At 33.0% G+C, this 19,585-nt stretch overlaps 1 protein-coding gene across 50 annotated transcripts in view; it reads right to left on the reverse strand.

The window, feature by feature from the left end:
• Nucleotides 1-19,585, reverse strand: part of ADGRL2 (adhesion G protein-coupled receptor L2) — a 682,398-nt gene that overhangs the window by 137,869 nt on the left and 524,944 nt on the right. For all 50 annotated transcript variants that reach the window (XR_010159335.1, XM_054683454.2, XM_054683462.2 and 47 more), the window contains one exon: nt 17,766-17,938. Coding sequence is in view for 49 of the 50 variants with exons in the window: in XM_054683454.2 (XP_054539429.1) it covers nt 17,766-17,838 (73 nt within the window). In the remaining variant the exon portion in view is untranslated. The remainder of the gene's footprint in view (nt 1-17,765; nt 17,939-19,585) is intronic.

Below are 19,585 nucleotides of genomic sequence, written 5' to 3' on the forward strand. Positions count from 1 at the left end.
TGAAATTTTTCAATGATTATCTCTCACCTACATGATCAAATTCTAACTCTTCCACATGAGTCATCTGGCTCCAACTTCATCCAGAGCTATCTTTTGTCACCCCTCACCTTCGGCACACATTGACCTATTTGCAATTCACCCCATTTCTTAGTGGCAATATTTTTGCACACTCTCCTGGAGCTCAGAAGAACTTTTCTCAGCTGGTCACCTCTTGCTCATTCAGATATCTCTGCTGTTTGAGTTTCAGCTGAGTATGCCACCTATGCAGCTCTCTCTGGGTTCCCCTTTAGGTGTCATAAGGTACCACCATTATTGTTAAGTTCCTTTAAGATAATACCCATACCTAGCACACTGCATAGTCTGAGCACATGGCAAATGTTCAACAATCACTGATTAATAAATGTTTAAACATTTCATTTCTAAGCATCAACAGTTCTAAAATAGAGGCATTTTCCCAATTTTATAATAAGCAAGAAAACCCAAGTTAAATAACTTGTACAGGTTCACATAGCTGATGAGAGTCAGAATTTGAACCACTGGACGTTACACGAAAAGTTGCTGCCTTTGAGTATATTATACTTTCTGTCTTTCCCATGAGATACTCGTATAAATGTAATTTCACTACAGGGTATGTCAGTGAAAGAAAACAGAGACCAAGTCAATACAAATGACTACACTGCCTAATCCTAAATCAAAGCTGACAGGATAAATCCAGTGGTTCGGCAGTATCACTGTAATGTGAGTGGCTGTAGAAATGCCATGACAACTTTCAGAGTCCAAGGAAAACTATAAAACATTTTCATAAAATCTTCATTTTGAGCACTTGGCATTTATCTTGCCATAATGCAAAGATGATTAGAAAACAGAAACAGAAAATGCAACCTACATTGGAAAATTTATTAAGAAAATTCACTGCCCATAGAATAGGCAAAAGGCAGGCCATAAACTCTTTTAAAAATATATTTATGACAAAAAAAGAAAACATGATTAACAGAACTAATTAAAGGATAATTCTGTTATCCAACTTATTACATTTCAAGAAAGGTAACAGTTATAAATGCTTCAATTTGAGCATACTGCTCAAATACTGCTTTAATTTGAGCAGTATTTAGTAACATCTTGTGATATAAATTTATAAAGCATAAAATTCTCAATTTTGTTCTCAAACATCATAGTATTATATTATGAAACAATTTCTTAGAAAAAAATGACAGAAAAATAAAAACCTTAACCGTATATCATGTTACAGTAAATCTTTCCAGTAAGACCACAAAGCTTGAAGAAACAAAAAAATCATCTTTAATATTTCTTTATTAATACTTTATTTGCTTTCATTTTTTACAGTCTTTGAAAATTTCACTGCTTATTCACATAGGTTGCAAATCATAAAGTTTTTAAAGAGATTCAAAGATAAAACCAAATAAAATGTTCCAGTTTTCTTAAAAACACCAACCTCCACTTTTTTGCCCTCACCAGGATCTCTGGGCCAACAAACTACTGACAAGCAGCATTCTCAGGACATTAGGGGGTAAAACTCTTGAAAGCAATAATCTTTTTCACACAGATGGATATAGGTGTTTTCAGTGTTCTGTATGGCATCCTCTTGCCACATAAGCACCTGCAGTCTTACACTGTCCTGCTAGGTATTCCTAAAAACACCCGGGCAAGCTGTTTACTAAAAAAACTAGATTGAAGAGATGAAGGATAATTAGCAAATAAAACTATTCCTGGCACTCTCTCGATTAGTGGAGAACCAAGTTCCAACCCAGCACCTGGTGAAGGGAACTGCTAGATGTGATAATTCCAATTTACACATTCAGCACAACATTCTGTCTGCCTGTCAATTTGAAACAGTTTCCTATTCAGTGATAACAGATACCCCAAAAGAATGCAGTGTCAAAATGCTGACATATATTTTTTATGCACCAACTAGAGCCTCTCCTCTGGACCAGCTGCATCTGCCTCTTCGCTCTTGGAATGACCTGACAGTTCAGTTCGTTTTTCTACTATACCAAAAAATTGTTGATTTTTACAGGTTAAATTTAAAGTATCAGATCTTCATACAGATTAAATACCAATAAGATTTTTCTTAAGCACTGTTAAAAAATAATTTAATAAAGCTAAAAAGTTCATTATGTTGGTGTATCTTTATTTACATAGTACAGTACTTCTCAGCTGTCAAAACCATGAAAGTATGTATTTCTAATAAACACAGAATTTACTAATTCTTTTTCTAAGTTGACAGAGAGGATGATAACAGAAATAAGCCAGCGAGACACACAGCTAGAGACAGCATGGCACATCAGATATACATTTGCAAATGCTAAATAAAAAGGAAAATAAATTTTTACTCAAATCCATGGAGGTTCATTTCCTCCAAGTGTTTTCACATTTTCATTTCATAATGATCATACTTTGAAGAAGTATTATAAAAGGACAATTAAGTCAATGTTGTATCGGGGAGAATTTTCTTATTCTCTTCATTATTAAATGACAAACATAGCAACTATGCTTACAGAATACAGCTTTTTAAAAATTTTTTTCCCACATACATCTCAGATTAGATTCATAAGTATCTCTTCCCAAAAGAAGCTATATCTTTCCATCTTTCTCTTACCAGGCGGTTACCTGGAAGGTTTTTCATCTGTTCTAACACTCCTCTTCTATTTGACTTATCAAACAGCAATACATTCTTTTCAGCTACTTTCACTGGTACCAAACTTTCATTTTTAAAGTGGACTGACTTTCTAAAACAAATGTAAACCATGCAGGAATAAAGTCTGACAAAATAATGCTTTCATTTGAGAGATACCACTATTGTTTTAAAACGAGGTGGTAATGAACTATTAGATGTTAGGATTAGAAACTAGCACTTCTGAAACCTCAAATCCATGCTGAATATGTCAATGAAAAATTCTTACGTTTACTGAGCAAACATTTTAGTTACCAAGTACTTGAGGCTAGAATAGTTCATCATTGTACAGAATATAATAATTTTTCAATTCGCCATTCTAAGTCAGATGCTTTCCTCTTCAAAATTAATATATAAAAAAAATCCCATAGTTGTACTGTGTATTTACCTCAATTTCTACTAAACATAGAATTTGCTATTTCTTTTTCTAAATTAGACCCAGAGACAGAATGGTAAATCAGAAATTCATTTGCAAACGTACTTGGAAAATAAGAAATTCTGACAGCAAGAATACATACACATACACACACACACACACACACACACACACACACAAATTTAAGTGGCATTTTATGACAATTTCCCCAAAAAAGCTACGAATTTTTATATATTACAAGCTATAAACATTTTATTATTAACAGTAAAGTAATTAAGAAAAAGAGCCAAAAGTCATTAAGAACCAAAAAAGTAATATATTTTCAGGTGTGATGTATAAATCTATATAAAATATCATTATAATAAAATACATCATTACCCATTATGAAGATAAAATGTCCTCCTTATATTTAAGCTAAAATCACAGAGGATTTTCTAGTTACTAAAGAATTCACAAGACAAGATCACAAGAATTTTCGAAATGACTAGAGATATTCATTACTCATCATTTTTAACTGATACCTTCATAATTACTTATACTCTAAAACATATTCTCAAACCATAAAAAGCAAATGGCAATATTAGCTGGGTTCATCAATGGATTTTAAGAAGGAAGTTCCATATTTAGGGAAGAGAAGCCAACGTTAGCTGACTTCAGTGTAGGTTATTACCATCCAAATAATTTAAACAACTATCAAAATCTCCTAATAAGAATTGAGGCTGCAGTAAATAACTAGGGCTTGCTATAATTATTAAAATATGCTTAAAGTATACTTAGCTGTTAATCCTAAGGGCTGAATTCCTGCAAGATATACACTATGCATGCATGGACACTCCTTTGTTTTCGATATTCATAAACTAACCATATTGGTTTTGGGTGATCATTAGTGAAATCCCTGCCCTATAAATTAAGTATATATTTAAAATGTAGCTTTGGTACTAAGTCTCTTTGAATGTGCTTCTCAATCATTTAAAATAGTTTTGAATGCCTAAGCACTATGAAAAATACAGAAATAAATAAAACATTGTGCTTAACTTCAATGAATTAGCTAAAACATATAAAGGAGGTGTAAGAGGTAACAACAGCAACAACAACAAAGCCTTACAGGAAAGAAGTACCTATGAAATTGCTCTGACCAATAAAAATGTATTTTCTCAGTCACATTAGTCACATTTCCAGTGTTCAATAACTACTTGTGGCTTACTGTATTGTACTGTGCTGCTATATAAATTCAGAGGATTCCTGTTTAGATTAGAAAAAGCCTCCTAAAGGTTACTAGCTTTCAAAAAGTATACTAAAGAACAAAAAGGAACTGAATAGGTCAAAAAATGAATTTATTGACATTGTTTTCAAGAAGCAGTTATATAGCTTCATTTGTGCTATGGGAGGAAAACCTCACTTTGAAGTCAAAAAGGTGAGGTCTGTGAACTTCACACCATGCCTTTTAGATTTTGTTTCACTTTGTGAAAAACAGGTCATAGAATTGACTAGCTTAAAGGAAATAATGAAAATATCAAGTGTGAAAAGACAATGACTCACATGTTGTAGATATTCAAAAACTGAAAGAAGGGGTAAAAGAGGAGGAGGGGGAGAAAGAAGACAACGAAGAGAACTTAAAGCAGTGCTAAGACAAGACATAGAACAGAGTTGCTGCCTCTTAACTTCACTCACTACAATAGACTGATATTAGACAGCTGTAAGACTCCAATGAAATGCTATGGTTAAGCCTCAAAATGATCTATGGATGCTGGCTAATGCTTTTTTTAATATTGTGCTCCAGCACCAGTAATTAAGTTTAAAGTAGCTTTCATTCTGGTAAAGGTGTTTAAAATTAATGTGGCTGTTTGTAGTGGGGAGGAGTATTTCGGCAGGACGAGTCAAACACTCAGTCTGTCCACTGACTATAGCACAATGTCAACCATGTTGTGTCCCTTCTTGGTATATAGCATTTCAAATCCATAAATGAGCCTCTGATCTGTGTTCAACTGAAATGTATTCCAAAATACAGAATTAAATAGGTAGTAGTCATTCACGTTATTTATATGTATTTATCTTCTAAATCTATGCATTTAAAGCTGTCAAACTGTGTATCGAAGATTATAAAGCAAATAAACATTACTTAGGAAGGTGTCCATCCACTGTGACAAATTTGTCCTCACCTTTAAAGTCTTACTCCTTTACCAAAACATGCAATCTTAAGGCATTTTTATATACTTATCAGTATTACAAGAAAGTCAATCGTCCTAAAAGACCAAAATAGTATTTAAAATCAAACTTAGATTAATCTTTTTTGGACAAAATTACTAGAACCATTTGTTTGGACCTTGTCAGAAGGGTTTCAATTTTACATCATTACGTTTTAACTTGTCTAATCAGTTGAACAAAAGTACTTTATGTAAAATGATTCTTTTAGTTGCCTTAGCTACAAATCCCTGCAGGATACTATAATTGAAATCTACTCACGTAAGTTAGGAATAATTAGGGCCCCAAATTAAGCCAAACACAAAGTTAATTCAAATAGTCAGCTGCTGTCATTTAAATGGTTACGGGGTTTTATTGTTGCTTAACATTTCTGAATGCTTTTAAATATGCTTTGTTCTTCTAGGCTGTATTTAGTATTTCAGTGCAAATAGAAATGGGATTAAGAAGCAAAGATTCACCAGCCTTTCAAATGGACTCACACCTATATCCAGTCTTTTGTCACTGAAGGTTTTCCACTCAATCAGTGCTATCAGTCAATTAACAACATTGTTGAAAGAATGGAGTGACAGCTCTCAAAGGCAAGCTTTCTGGTAAATAAAGCAAGATCACACAATCTACAGTGAGTGCCATTAATGCAACAAAAGTAAGAGCTTTTGAAAGCTAACAGGGATGGTTGCTATTTGCTTACCTCTAAAACAAAGCAAAGGATTAAACGAGCTTCCTGTTGTAAGCAAACAAAAGGGAAAAGATAATGTCCAAAACACATACCTGAAGGAGGGGCTCAGGAGGAGCATGCCTTTTAACTGTTTTAATGATGACTGATAATCTGTGTGAACTGATAACTAAACATAGTAAGAGTTACAATTCTTGTTATAATTGTTACAGGTTTTCGGTGTTCTGACAGTTAATGGTTCTCAGCAATAGCTGGTAACTTCAAAGATAAATTGTGCTTTTTAAAAAATACATGCTTATGGCTGTAAACTTTGGAAGATTATTTGAAAGTTGAAGTGTTAGCATGATTGGTCCTCCGGTACTATACATAATTTTCACTAAAAAACAAATCTTAACATAGTTTTTCATCTAAAATGGTAATAAACGTTAAGAAAACTGACATAATTAGCTCGTTTGATAATTACCATTAAGTAATGCAATGTTAAGCAATATAAAGTATACTTTAAATATTCTTGAGTAACAGCCTGCTGAGATAGGAAAATATACTAATGATCTGAAGCTAAATATAAAGTTCTACAGCAAGAAAACTGGACTGGCAGTTAAGTAGAGCTTGACGAAGGAACAATCTGCAGGCCTTAGTTTCTTTATCTGTAAAATGAAAAATTTTACACTACTAATATCCAAGCTGTGATTCAAAGTCCAAAATTCTTTAATTCCACCAAAAAAATCAAAATAAAAATACTTCGACCTCTCAGGTACCTATATAGGAGTGTCTATATTTAAAATTTGCTACTAACTTACTTTTGAGTGGTTTAAGAGCCTGAAGAGTCTAATAAACTTCATTAAGAAATAAATTTACTTTATAATTGGTATTATCGTAAAATTAAAACAAATCATATCAGTATCCTATATCTTTGCCTCTGAAAGAAAAGGGAAAAGGAGACTGTGTCCACTAAGAAGAAGAAAATCTTTGATTCTATACAATACTAAAAAGTGGAAAAATCACTAGATAACCTAAGGCAGATAAAATATATTTAGCCATTTTTAATGACCAGTTAACAATCAAGTACTTCCATCCTATACTCTTATGGTGCTGATAAGCCAAGGAATTAATACTTAGGCAAAAACAACAATTATTAGTTGATTAAATATGTTGACTTTGAAAAATTAGTATAATAAAAATAAACTTTTTCTAAATAAGACAAACATACACTTTGCATTACATGACTTTATAGTGTTACTTTAAATAATAAAACATTTGTATTAAAATGCTGTTAAAAACACTGTTTCTGTGTATGATAGAATGAAAGTAGGACAGATCAATAGGGAACAGAGGGAGATATTAGGGAGAAAGGGTCAGGCTGCATTGTTACTCAGGGATTTTTCAAAGCAACTCACCAGGTTAATAGAAGGTCAATAGAAGGCATATAAAATAGGATTAGAAGTGCAACAAAATGTAAAAATATTCAGTAAAGTTTCAAGGTAGCTTAGTTCCTTTTTTAATAAAATGAGTTATACAACTGAAAGTGATGTTATTTCTATATTTCAACTATGGTTGTTTGGGTTTAAAACAAACCTCGATTTTTAACAGCGGAAGTCACTGTCATGTAAACTCTCATTTTCTAGACCAAACATTTTAATAACCAAAACTCCCTAATACAGACATTCTCTTACAGACCAGCAACCTTAGCATCACCTGGGAGCTTATTAGAAATGCAGACTCAGAAGGTCCATCCCAGATTACTGAAGCAAGAATCTACATTTTAACAAGATCCCTGAGTGATTTATATGCACATTAACTTTTGAGGGGCACTATTCTAGATAAATAAGATGTTTAAAGCCCAGCATGACCTCCATCATCTTTCTTCTGCGGCTGTACACATCTCTTCCTGAATCTTTCCTCTCTCTGGATCCTAATACACATTCTTTACTTCCCTGAATGAGCCTTCCTACCAGTACAATGGGTTCCATTTCCCTTCCTTCCAACTGGAGAAATGTTCAGGTATTCAACATATCTACCAAAAGCAACCAAACAAGAAAACTGTAAAAAAAAAAAAAAAAAAAAAAAACACCACTTTCCTTAAACAAGGAAATAAACTCAACCTACAGCACCTGTCTCCTTCACTTTACTTACCAACTTTTTAAAAAGCCTGTCAACATCGCCTCATCACAGCAATCTACCATATAAAAGTAGCCTCTTAAAATCCAACAGGCTTTCTATTGTAATGTGTAACTAAAATAAGGAAGTCTCTGACTTGTATTAACCTACTATATTGTCTCTAACCAAAGCCTGAACTTCATATAGGCATATCTAACACCTGGCTTAGATTTTAGTACTACAAAGAGAAAAAGAAGAATCAGTAAGGGAAAAGAGAACTAATTAATGATTAATACACACACACAAACACACAACAATTAGATACAAAGAGATGGGTACAGGAATAGTAAGATGCACCCTGTAAATATGCAACAAAATAAGAATTTTACTTGGATCCTTTTTTTAGATTAAATCCCTGTGCAAAACTTAACCAGGTTTCATACAAATCCCTTCTTTTTTTTCCAGGAAATTCTTTATGTTTCTTGAAACTCCAAAATTCCTAAAATGTAGAACTTCATCTTCATGGTGGGACATTTTAATCTATCTCTACAGTCATGCTTTTGCTTCTCTAGGCTGTTTAACAACATAAAAACTCTTAAAAATAAACTTTATTAAATACATGGGATACAAAAATCATTTAAGGAGAGAAGAACACTGATATATTACTGGATTCAGAACAGTCACATTTTCATTCACAATTCAATCTATGTAGATATAAACAGTGTTTACTTCTTTTTCTTTTTTGTTTTTTCAACTATCATCCATCATCCATTTTTAATTTGGCTATGTTCCAAACTTCAACTACTGTGTTGGTTAAAATTTAATTCTTACGGGTTGGTTTAATGTTAGTTCACTTGATTTTAAATTAAATGATCAAAGACCTTAGATTTCACCTTATAAAAACGTTAATTCCTGACGGATTCAAAATTTAAATAAAAATATTTAAGAGCTACAGGGAAATGTAAGTGAATAAATATTTAACTGAGATCAAGATATACATTTTTAAGCATAAAATAATGGAAGGTCTCACGAAAGAAAATGGCTATATAACAAAAAGGAAAGAAGAAGAAAGAGTGCAATAATGCAAATGTAACAATATCTTGACAATTGTTAAACCTGCGATTAGTGTTATACTACGAATTTCTCTCTTCTATTTGAAGTTTTCATTAAAAATTTTAAACAGTGTAAATTAAACTAAAAGGCAAAAATAGGTTTTTATAATAAAAATGAAAAAAGGGGATTATCAATAAATTGTAAAAAAAATAAGAAAAGTATTAGCAATACAAACAGAAAAGTTGGCAAAAGCAGTGTACAAAAAGTTCATATCAAAATGACAACTAACCAATAAATAAATCTACAAAAAACGTTTTTGTCCTCAGAAGTATCCCCCAAATTACAAATTTAATTTATAATCAGATACCCTTTTTTACAAATCAAAGTGTTAATTCTCTTTAAAATTTAAGATCATTGTTGGTAAAGTGCATGGATTTATATACTGGTCATCAATGTGTGCACATAGGTTTAACTTTTCAAAAAAGCCAATTTGAAAGATATCTATATCTCCAGTACAATTATCAGAATTATAGAATTCTATCCTCGGGAAATAACCAGTTGTGAAGGAAAAATAATTATATAGATATGTATTTTACTTATACTTGAAAGAAATTAAGTACAAATGGCTGGCAAGTAGAAAAGGAGGATTAAATAATTTGTATTAAATTTGTATAATTAAATTACTATGCATCTGTTAACATTCATTATCTAAATATGTAATGGCATAATAATACTGTTTCTGATAATTAAAAGTGAAAATATGAATATAAGAGTATATGTAGATAAATAACCTAATTTTGTATTTATACATAATTTGGCTTTATCCATATGAAGTATGTGTATAGGTGGAAAAACAGAAAAGAAATGTGCTGCCGCATAAGAAAGTCACAGAATTATGAACCTTCTAAAAGTTTTATCTTAATTTTTTTAATTTTCTCTTTTCTCATGAAGATATATACATTCAAAATCAGAAGAAAAAAACACTTTTAAGAAAAATAAGCCCTCAAAGCAAGAATTATGGCAGACATAAAAGTCAAACTCAGGAGAGTCCCATGCTGATAAGAAGAGATTATAAATGTTGTTTCTGCTTCCTGAAGTGCTGATACGTATTCCCTTCTCAGCTTTACATTTTAGCCAGGAGATCCCAAGGCTGGGACTAGGTATTCTCCTGGAATCACTTCTGTCAAGTTGACAAAAGGAGTTCAGGAATAGGGTTGAAAGATGCCATGAGATACTCACTAATCCAAATTGATGTCTAATATGTGTAGCCTGCATGGCTGTCATATGTCATTCTTTGTCTTGCAGAGGAGAGGAAAAGAAAATAGAGTACCATGGGGTATCAAGCATATGTTTTAGTAAGACACTCCCTTAGTAATATGGCAGATAAATCAGTTTTTTGAGACACAGCATGTTCTATAATAGTCTTCCGATGTGGTCTTCAGATGTGTTCAATCACTTATCTTATTCTCTAATATCACAAGCTATCGTATATTAAAAAATTAAAGTGTATTAATTCAAAAAATGAAGAGCTTCAATGCTGAAATTAATGAGTAATGAGAAATTAACAGAATCACAGTTCCACAAAATTAAGGTGCTTTAAATGCCTCCTGTGCTTTTAATTAAACTCCCTGTAATACACTATTGGTTCTTTCAAACTATAAAAATAACTGTGTAAATGCCTAATGTGGATGTAAAATAGGTATTTCTAAAATTTACTCTAGTATGCATGAGCTAATAACCTTTTTACTTTAAGCAAATTATTATTTAAAAACAAATTTATTTACTAAATATTTGATATGGTCTTTTCTGTCAGAAAATGGAGGTTTACCGAAATTAAACAGCCACGCAATATAACATTTTTGAGGTCTGCTGGGTGACTGTTGTGAATGACATACACATTTGCAATACTTTTTCTGCCAACAACAAGACCTATTGGTGAATCAACGAAGATTGTGGATAAACAAAGTTTTTCCACAAATGAAAAAGAGGCAAAAGAGGATGGAATCAAGAAAAAAGCATGAGGAAAAGTGGGAAGAAAAAAAAATCGACAATCAAGCACTTGAACTTTATCTTCATTTATGAAACATGGCATATTCTGACATTAAATATTGGTATATAAGATGACCAAAGTATAATTCAAATTAACTTTTGAAAAGATGCCAGTGTATCCGATTAAGCTTAATTTTATTTTCGGCAACTTTGAGTCATATTTGGAACATATTTACCTTCATCTTGAATGCTGATAGTAATACTATAATAATTTGATTTTTGCAAGAGAAGATAACAACATCATACAATTTGTAAAGGCATTAAGATTTATATTTTTAAAACCGAATTATCGCTACCTATGGAGAAGAAAGCTGCTGCAATCAAATTACAATATACTCATGAAACAAAATAAAGAATATCTAAAGTGTCCTAAGAGCAATACAGTTAAGTATTTTCTTAAATAAAATCATTTTTTTGGCCGGGCACAGTGGTTCATGCCTGTAATCCCAGCACTTTGGGAGGCCAAGGCAAGTAGATCACGAGGTCAGGAGTTTGAGACCAGCCTGACCAATATGGTGAAACCCCGTGTCTACTAAAAATACAAAAATTAGCCAGGCGTGGTGGTGGATGCCTGTAGTCCCAGTTACTTGGGAGGCTGAGGCAGGAGAATTGTTTGAACCCAGGAGGCCGAGGTTGCAGTGAGCTGAGACCGCACCACTGCACTCCAGCCTGAGCAACAAAGCAAGACACCGTCTCAAAAAATAATAATAGTAATTTTTAAAAAATTCATTGCTTTAGCTGGGTGTTAATTTACATAATTTGTGAATTTAGAAAATAAAGTTACATTTGCTATGCAGCGGGCACAAATACACAATTCCTATTAATTTAATGGGAGTTGTGACTCCCATTAGGTTTACAGCCAAATCCCCAAGTACCTTGCTGAAAATTTACCTCCTAGACTTCAACTAATCAAATATACTGAAATGAACAAAAGTAGTCAATTTTGTTAGATTGGGAAATCTGAAATCCCCACAGTAAGTCAATTCAGTGTTATCACAGCATTGGCCATGTAGTTATTCTCAACAAGAAAAGAACCAGGGTATTAGAGTGAAAGAGACAAATTGAAACAAGAGTTTTAAGAGCTCTACTAAACAGAGAATTTATCCCTAAGAGGAAAAATATGTTTTTTTCCAATTTGGTGTAAATTTTTCAAAATTTTTTTCTGAGTATACTGTTGAAAAGAGCAAAAAAGACTGGGCGCGGTGTCTCATGCATATAATCCCAGTCCTTTGGGAGGCCAAGGTGGGTGGATCACAAGGTCAAGAGTCAGAGACCAGCCTGGCCAATATGGTGAAACCCCATCTCTACTAAAAATAAAAAAGTTAGCCAGGCATGGTGGCAGGTGCTTGTAATCCCAGCTACTTGGGAGGCTGAGGCAGGAGAATCCCTTGAACCCGGGAGGTGGAGGTTTCAGTGAGCGGAGATCATCCCATTGCATTCCGGCCTGGGAGACAGAGTGAGACTCCATCTCCAAAAAAAAAAAAAAAAAAAGCGCAAAAAGAAAAAAAAAATCCTTTTCTGAAGACTAAAATTATTCCCAAGAAGCCTAATCAGGGGAATAAAGAACAATCTGCAAAGAAACAGACACTAACTCCCAAGAAACAACTGCATACTAACTTCTGAATCATGATCAATCATCTCATCATTTTTTCCAAAAATACTTTTGAAAAAGTTGTACCATGTCTACACCCATGCACCCCTACCCTCACCACAACCACCCCTAAGCACATACAATACACAGTGGCTTTTATAGTGTGATGCTGAGCAACACCATCAGCATCACCCTGCAATTTGTCAGTAATGTTAACTAATGCTTGGGCCCCACCGCAGATCTTCCAGGTGATTCTGCTGTATCATCACTTCCAACTACAAGAATTTCCTAACACACATGCAACCATCCAACTATCGCTCATCCCAATGCCTCTGTGAATATCATTATTATGGCACTTATCACACTCTTATTACCACTGCTCATTGTCTTTTCCCTCATTATACAGACTATGAACCTCTTCAAAGATTTATTCTATTTATGTGACAGCTATGGATTGAGTGCTTAGTATAAGCCAGGCATTGTTCAGGCACTTGAAGACATCAGTGAACAACAACAAAACATCCCTGCCCTTGTGAAACTAGCATACTGCATGTTGTGTGTGTGTGCACGATAAAGTTACTAATCATTCCACCAAATTCAGACCATTCTGAAGGAAATATCTATATGCCAGAAACAGTTTTCACTATTTCATATTTAACCCCTAAATCTGCCTTTTTTTCTTCTACCCAAATAGTGAAAAGACCCTACAGACACACACTTTTCAGAGAGAGAACATTAACTCAAGTCATTATAAAATGTACTTAGGGAACTTAAAAGTACAGTAAAAACTGGCAAGAAACTATTTCTACAACTGTTATATTTTCTTGATTTATATAAAATAAATACATAAAGCTGTTTCTGGCATGTCTCACATTTATACCTGGCAGAACATTTTTCTTTGAAATAAGGATAAGCAACAATATAATTTGAGGTAATTAAGTAAAATTTTGACTAATAAAATCTAATTACATATTCACTGCATAAAGAATTCAACCTGAAATCTGCATTACTGAATTTGCTGAAGAAGTACTATTATTTGTAACTTGTCACTTGAGCAAGCCTTCATGTGTCTAACTTATGCTTGCCAAGGCTCCATTATACAGCATAATTTAATTCTCTAGGACACAAAAATTCAATTTACTTTCTACTTACTGATACATGATTCCACAGTGGGTACTATGCTAATAAAAACTGGCCAAAAGAATCAAAGCATATCAGTCTCTCAATAAAACTGACTTTTCAAGAATCTGAGATTAGTTCTCTAGAAATAAAATCAATTATAAGAAAAATTTACAAAATATTTTGCAAGTTTGGTCTGTATAAAATCATTTTTATTTGGAAATTCTAAATATAATTTTCCCCAAAATACGTTGTAGGAAAGGCTTAGAGAATATGTAAAATATTAATCCTATTTTACAGAAACAGGTAAACTTTAATGGGTAAGACTTGATTCTTACACAAACAGGTAAATTTTAATGGGTAAGACTTGATTCAAAATAGAGATAGATAGATATAACAATTAAACCTTTGTATAATTAGCTTTTGCCATGTTCAAACTTTAAAAATGCTTAGTGATTTGCCCTTTTATGTGTACACAAAATATGACATTTATAATGTTTGCCTGAACACAGAGTAAGTCCTTATGAATTTGGAAATGTATGTCTCATTATGTACAGATGTAAAGCAAATCCAAAATTATGTGAAGCCTTTAAAATCATGTACCAAGGTAAAATACAACTGTAACAGGAGGAAAAAAAAAAGATCTAAAAAGAAAGGCATAACCCATGGCTATTCTATGGTATACACGCTTGTTTTTTAAACAAAATCTTAATTAGTTGCCATTACTTAAAAATCCTAATGTTTGATTTCTACTGAAAGTCAGAAGACTGGAAAAACCAAGCTAAATACTGGAATGGTAATCACAGGTCCTCTGACAAGCACTTTCTTGTCTGACCTCAAGTCGAATGTTCTCAAGGCACCAACAGGTATTTAAGGTTTCAATCCCTGCATAAGACCATGAGCTTCTCAAGAGTAAGAATCATGCCTTCATGCATGGTTACAGCAGCACAACTGCAAAATCGTGGAACCAACCCAAATGCCCATCAATCAACGAGTGGATAAAGGAACTGTGATGTGTGTGTTGTGTGTGTGTGTATATATATATATATATATACACATATATTTTCCATCATATATATATATATGATATATATATATATGATGGAAAATATATGTGTATATATATATGATGGAAAATATATATATGATGGAAAATATATATATATGATGAAAAAATATATATATGATGGAAAATATATATATGATAAATATATATATATATGATGGAATACTACTCAGCCATAAAAAGGAATGAATTAACAGCATTTGCAGTGACCTGGATGAGACTGGAGACTATTATTCTAAGTGAAGTAACTCAGGAAGAGAAAACCAAACATCCCATGTTCTCACTGATATGTAGGAGCTAAGCTATGAGGACACAAAGGCATAAGAATAACACAATGGACTCTGGGGACTTGGGGGGAACAGTAGGAGTGGGACAAGGGATAAAAGACAACATATATGGTGCAGTGTATACTGCTCGGGTGATGGGTGCACCAGGATCTCAAAAATCACCACTAAAGAACTTACTCATGTAATCAAATACCACCTGTGCCCCAATAACTTACGGGAAAATAAAAAATAAAATAAACAAAAAAAAGAACCGTGCCTTATGCATTATTTTTCCTTGTGTAATTTTGAATCCTAAGCATGCAGCTCAATTTAATCACTCAATAAATGAGGAAAAAGGGAAGAATTCACTCAGGAAAACTTATCTGAGTTTACCTGCAAGAACCTAGAAACTGGTATAAAAAGAAGTATAAAAAGAACTAAACTGTGTAAGATGTTAAAAGGTTACAATCACGTAAGGGCCCAAAAGAAACTCAATGGCTGAAGGTTAAATTCATATCTGCCTTCCTATGCCTTCTTACCTAACGTTGATTGGCTTTCTCTATAGATGTTCACAGAGCATTATCTGCTTTCTGGCAATAAAGGACTATGATGTCATGTAAGACTTTCTAAGACAAACCCATGCAATACTGGATCAATGTTCTAACAGTGTGTATTAACTGTGTATACTCTTACAATTAGCAGTTAGCAGTATGGGTTCGTCCCAGGTTCTTTTTACCCATAGGAGGGAAGTGCTTCAGAAGCAATACCCCCTGGCCTGATGAGCCAAAAATGAAATTTCTCCTAACAGCAGATATGAATCCTGACCTGATAGACGACACTGAAAATAAAGCTGCAGTATCTCATGAAAAAACTCTCTGTTTGCTAGCCCCCCACTGAGTTAAGCTACTGTGCAAGCAAAGTGATCTCTAACTTGATTAGAAATTTTTTCATTATGTGGACTAATGAGCCATTGGTCCACACCTGGAATCTTTTTTAAATGTATAAAAACATTCAAACCTAACAGCAGGAATTCAGTTAGGTTTTCTTCCCCAAAAACGAGATGTAAAATCATCAGACTACACACAAGATTTTCACAACAATCCAAGCCAGAAATTTATATTATTAAACACAATTCCTGTTCACTGTTTATCATGATAGTATTATTCATTCACACAGATTACATATGATGTTAGATATGATACATCTTCAATTCTAAAGCAAAGAGCAATGTCATCTGAAAATAAAATATTAACCCAAAGATTGTAACTTCCAAGTGTGACTTAAATCCAAGTGAACACTATTTACTTTCTGAATACAGAAACTCTTATTTTAAGTATTTCTAAATTTGTTATTTATTTAAATTATATTACATCATATCAATATACTGAACGTAGGGGACTGGAGGGACAAGGAGAACATGATAAAATATAACTTTGGAACAAGCAATTCAAGTAAAATTCTTTCAGCAAAATTAAAACGTTAACATTTTGAAGCTTATTACACAGACAACGGAATAATACACTTCTATTAGTTGACAGTATGCCCCTTCTCCACCTATCATTTTAATAATAGGTATAAGTGAGATCACTTAAAAGTACATATAAAATCAATTTTTTAATTCTTAAACATTTTTTCAAGAATTGGAATTTTTTTAAATCCATTATAATTTATATGCATTTCTCAGAGATTTTATACCCTTCACAAACTTTACAAGATTAATACATTTTCGTGCCAATAACTGCCACTATCAACTAGCTATAACATTTATACATCTTAGCTCCATTAACTTCTAGCCTGCTCTAAAAAACACCTGCATGTGTGTTGTTTTCATGTGGAAATAATATTTAAGACTAAGAAAACAATGGATTCCAGAAATCTATATAGTTAATAAATGATGGTTCCAATTATTTCATTAGGCTTCAAAAGTATATTTATTTCTTTAAAAATCAGGTCTGTCTTGAAAAATACACTCATTACTATTCCTAGATTTTAAAAATGTTTAATGCAATAGTGCTTAAGAAAAATTCCACATCTATTTTTAAGTACAAAGAAATAGTTATATTTATGCAAATTTAACATTACAAAGAATATACATATACACACACATATACAGCTAAAGATATAAACAACATAAAAAGATGAACTATTATTAAAATGTAAGTTTTCATAAAAGACTACATATTTTAACTTAGGAGTTTTAGAATTATGCACACACTTAAGCAAATGTAACTAAAGATGAAAATTTCCACAAAATACTTTTCACTTTACTAAAATAAATGTAGTGAATAAATGTAAAATGTATACCAAAACAGAGCTTTCATTTAGTTCCCTCGGGATTATTTAGAATGGTTATATTTCATAAATGCACGTAAAATATAAATTCACATATCTAGCACTTTCTATATCATATCTGTGTTATCAAAAGAACTCAACCACCTAATAAACAATTCAATATTCAGGAAATAATTTTAACACCTATTTTTAAAATAATAAACAAATATTCTAGGTACTTCCATATTAAGAAGATTGTATAGTTCAAGTTCTCCTGGATTTAAAAAACAAAATGTAAACTGGATCTTACCTTCTGTATTTGGTAAGAAGCTGATTACAATGATAAACCACAGACTTCGCATTCTGCAACCAGAAGACACCATTATTGATCCCTTTAAATATTTTCTTTGTATTCCTTAATGAATCTAGTTATAAATGCCCAGCTTCATCAAAACCATCAGTCTGCATCATTGATCTTCATATCTGAAAAACAAACAAATCCATCACTTACTCTATGGTCTTTCTACATAACAAAACAATTCTCTCTCTCCGTTCCTCTCTCTCTCTCCTGAATATAAAACATATTTTGATTCTATGTCCACTATGGAAGCTGCTCCTATACACTGGATATCTGAATCTTACATTCTGAAAACAGTCAAAAGCCCAAATAGGTTGACTGCCTTTTTGACAGTCAAATTGCCAAAATTTGTACATGGCAAAATAATGCCATATACAAAGGGATTCTGAAAATGCCACATTCCTAATCACCAAATCAAACTTATTTCCCTGACTGATAGGTATTCATAGCCCCTATGGATCCAGTTCTCCAAACTGGAGAGTGTACAAAAACTTCAGGAGTATGACTTAGTATTTCTCGGCTTCTAGGATCACATGAGACCAGGTCATTTGCTGGGTTCTGTCCAAGTGTTTTACTTCTTTCTGAGGTCGTGTGAGGAATCACAGCAAACATTAGCCTTATAATGCACATAAAATGAAGGCATTTCCCAAATATATCCAGCCTCCTCATTTAGCCTCTGAGGGAAAGGAAATCACAAACTTTTCTGTTAAAGGAACATCTTACAGTTTCTTCATGTTCGTTTCCTATTATTTTATTCTACATAATACTCTTACACCAAGTTTTCTCCAGTTATCCTTAACCTGCTGCAACTAAAGAGTTTTACAAAGTGCAGCAGGGAGGGAACTCTTCCCTCCCTTTCTGAGGTTGCATACATAACTCAGTAAAACAAACTCATTACATCATTTCGATGCTGTCACTAAACCATAGAGAAAATTTAGAAAACAAAATTTTCCTGATAACTTTTGAGTTCTTGCACATTATCTGACCTACTGTGCATTTACTACATGCTTCATGTAGCTTATCACACGGGATGCTATTAGCAGTACACTACATTCTACTATCAGTTCATTATAATGTAACCTGATTGGAAAAGCAGGCAGATGTTAAATGGTTTGAAACACTTATTACCTATAAAGGTACTATCTTGCTTTATTAAGAACACAACAAAAATAATGTAAGAAATTAATCTGAAATCATTCAGGCCCACAGTTTCAGAGATGTAAATGCTTCCCTAAGGATCCCTCTATGACCCAGAATTGGCCCAAGTTTTAGCTCTCTCTGAAAGCACTGAAGACACAGGGGAGAGGGAGGCATCACCAACATCAGTATTATGCCATTTAAGAACACCTCAGATGCTTATCTGTCCAAAGAAACAAAGGAAAATGCAAACTTCCTCAAAAAGAAGAATGATGTATCCAAAATTAATCTGATGGAGACACATGGCACACATCCCTGCAAAACTAGCTGGCTGGCTCTGTACATTTTTCACTCTGAGCTCCCATAGACTATTCAAAGGTAACCAAAACCAAAAGTGAACCTGCAGTTTACAACTGCTGTAGCAATGTGCCTGCCTTAAACCTGAAAGTTATTCTATATAAAGCATTTTAAAAAGTCAGATAATCTCATGGCTTGTCACATTTAAAAGGCCATCAATGAACAATTTCTTATATTCTTACAGTCTGTTCGATGATCTGATCAAGCAATCAGAATAATTTAAACGCGTGGATGAAGTGCTGCAAGTAAAATTAAGTCAGCCTTTGGACCACTCTAGA

The sequence above is a fragment of the Pan troglodytes genome, chromosome 1 (assembly GCF_028858775.2).
Source record: "Pan troglodytes isolate AG18354 chromosome 1, NHGRI_mPanTro3-v2.0_pri, whole genome shotgun sequence".
NCBI classification, from domain to species: Eukaryota; Metazoa; Chordata; class Mammalia; order Primates; family Hominidae; genus Pan; species Pan troglodytes.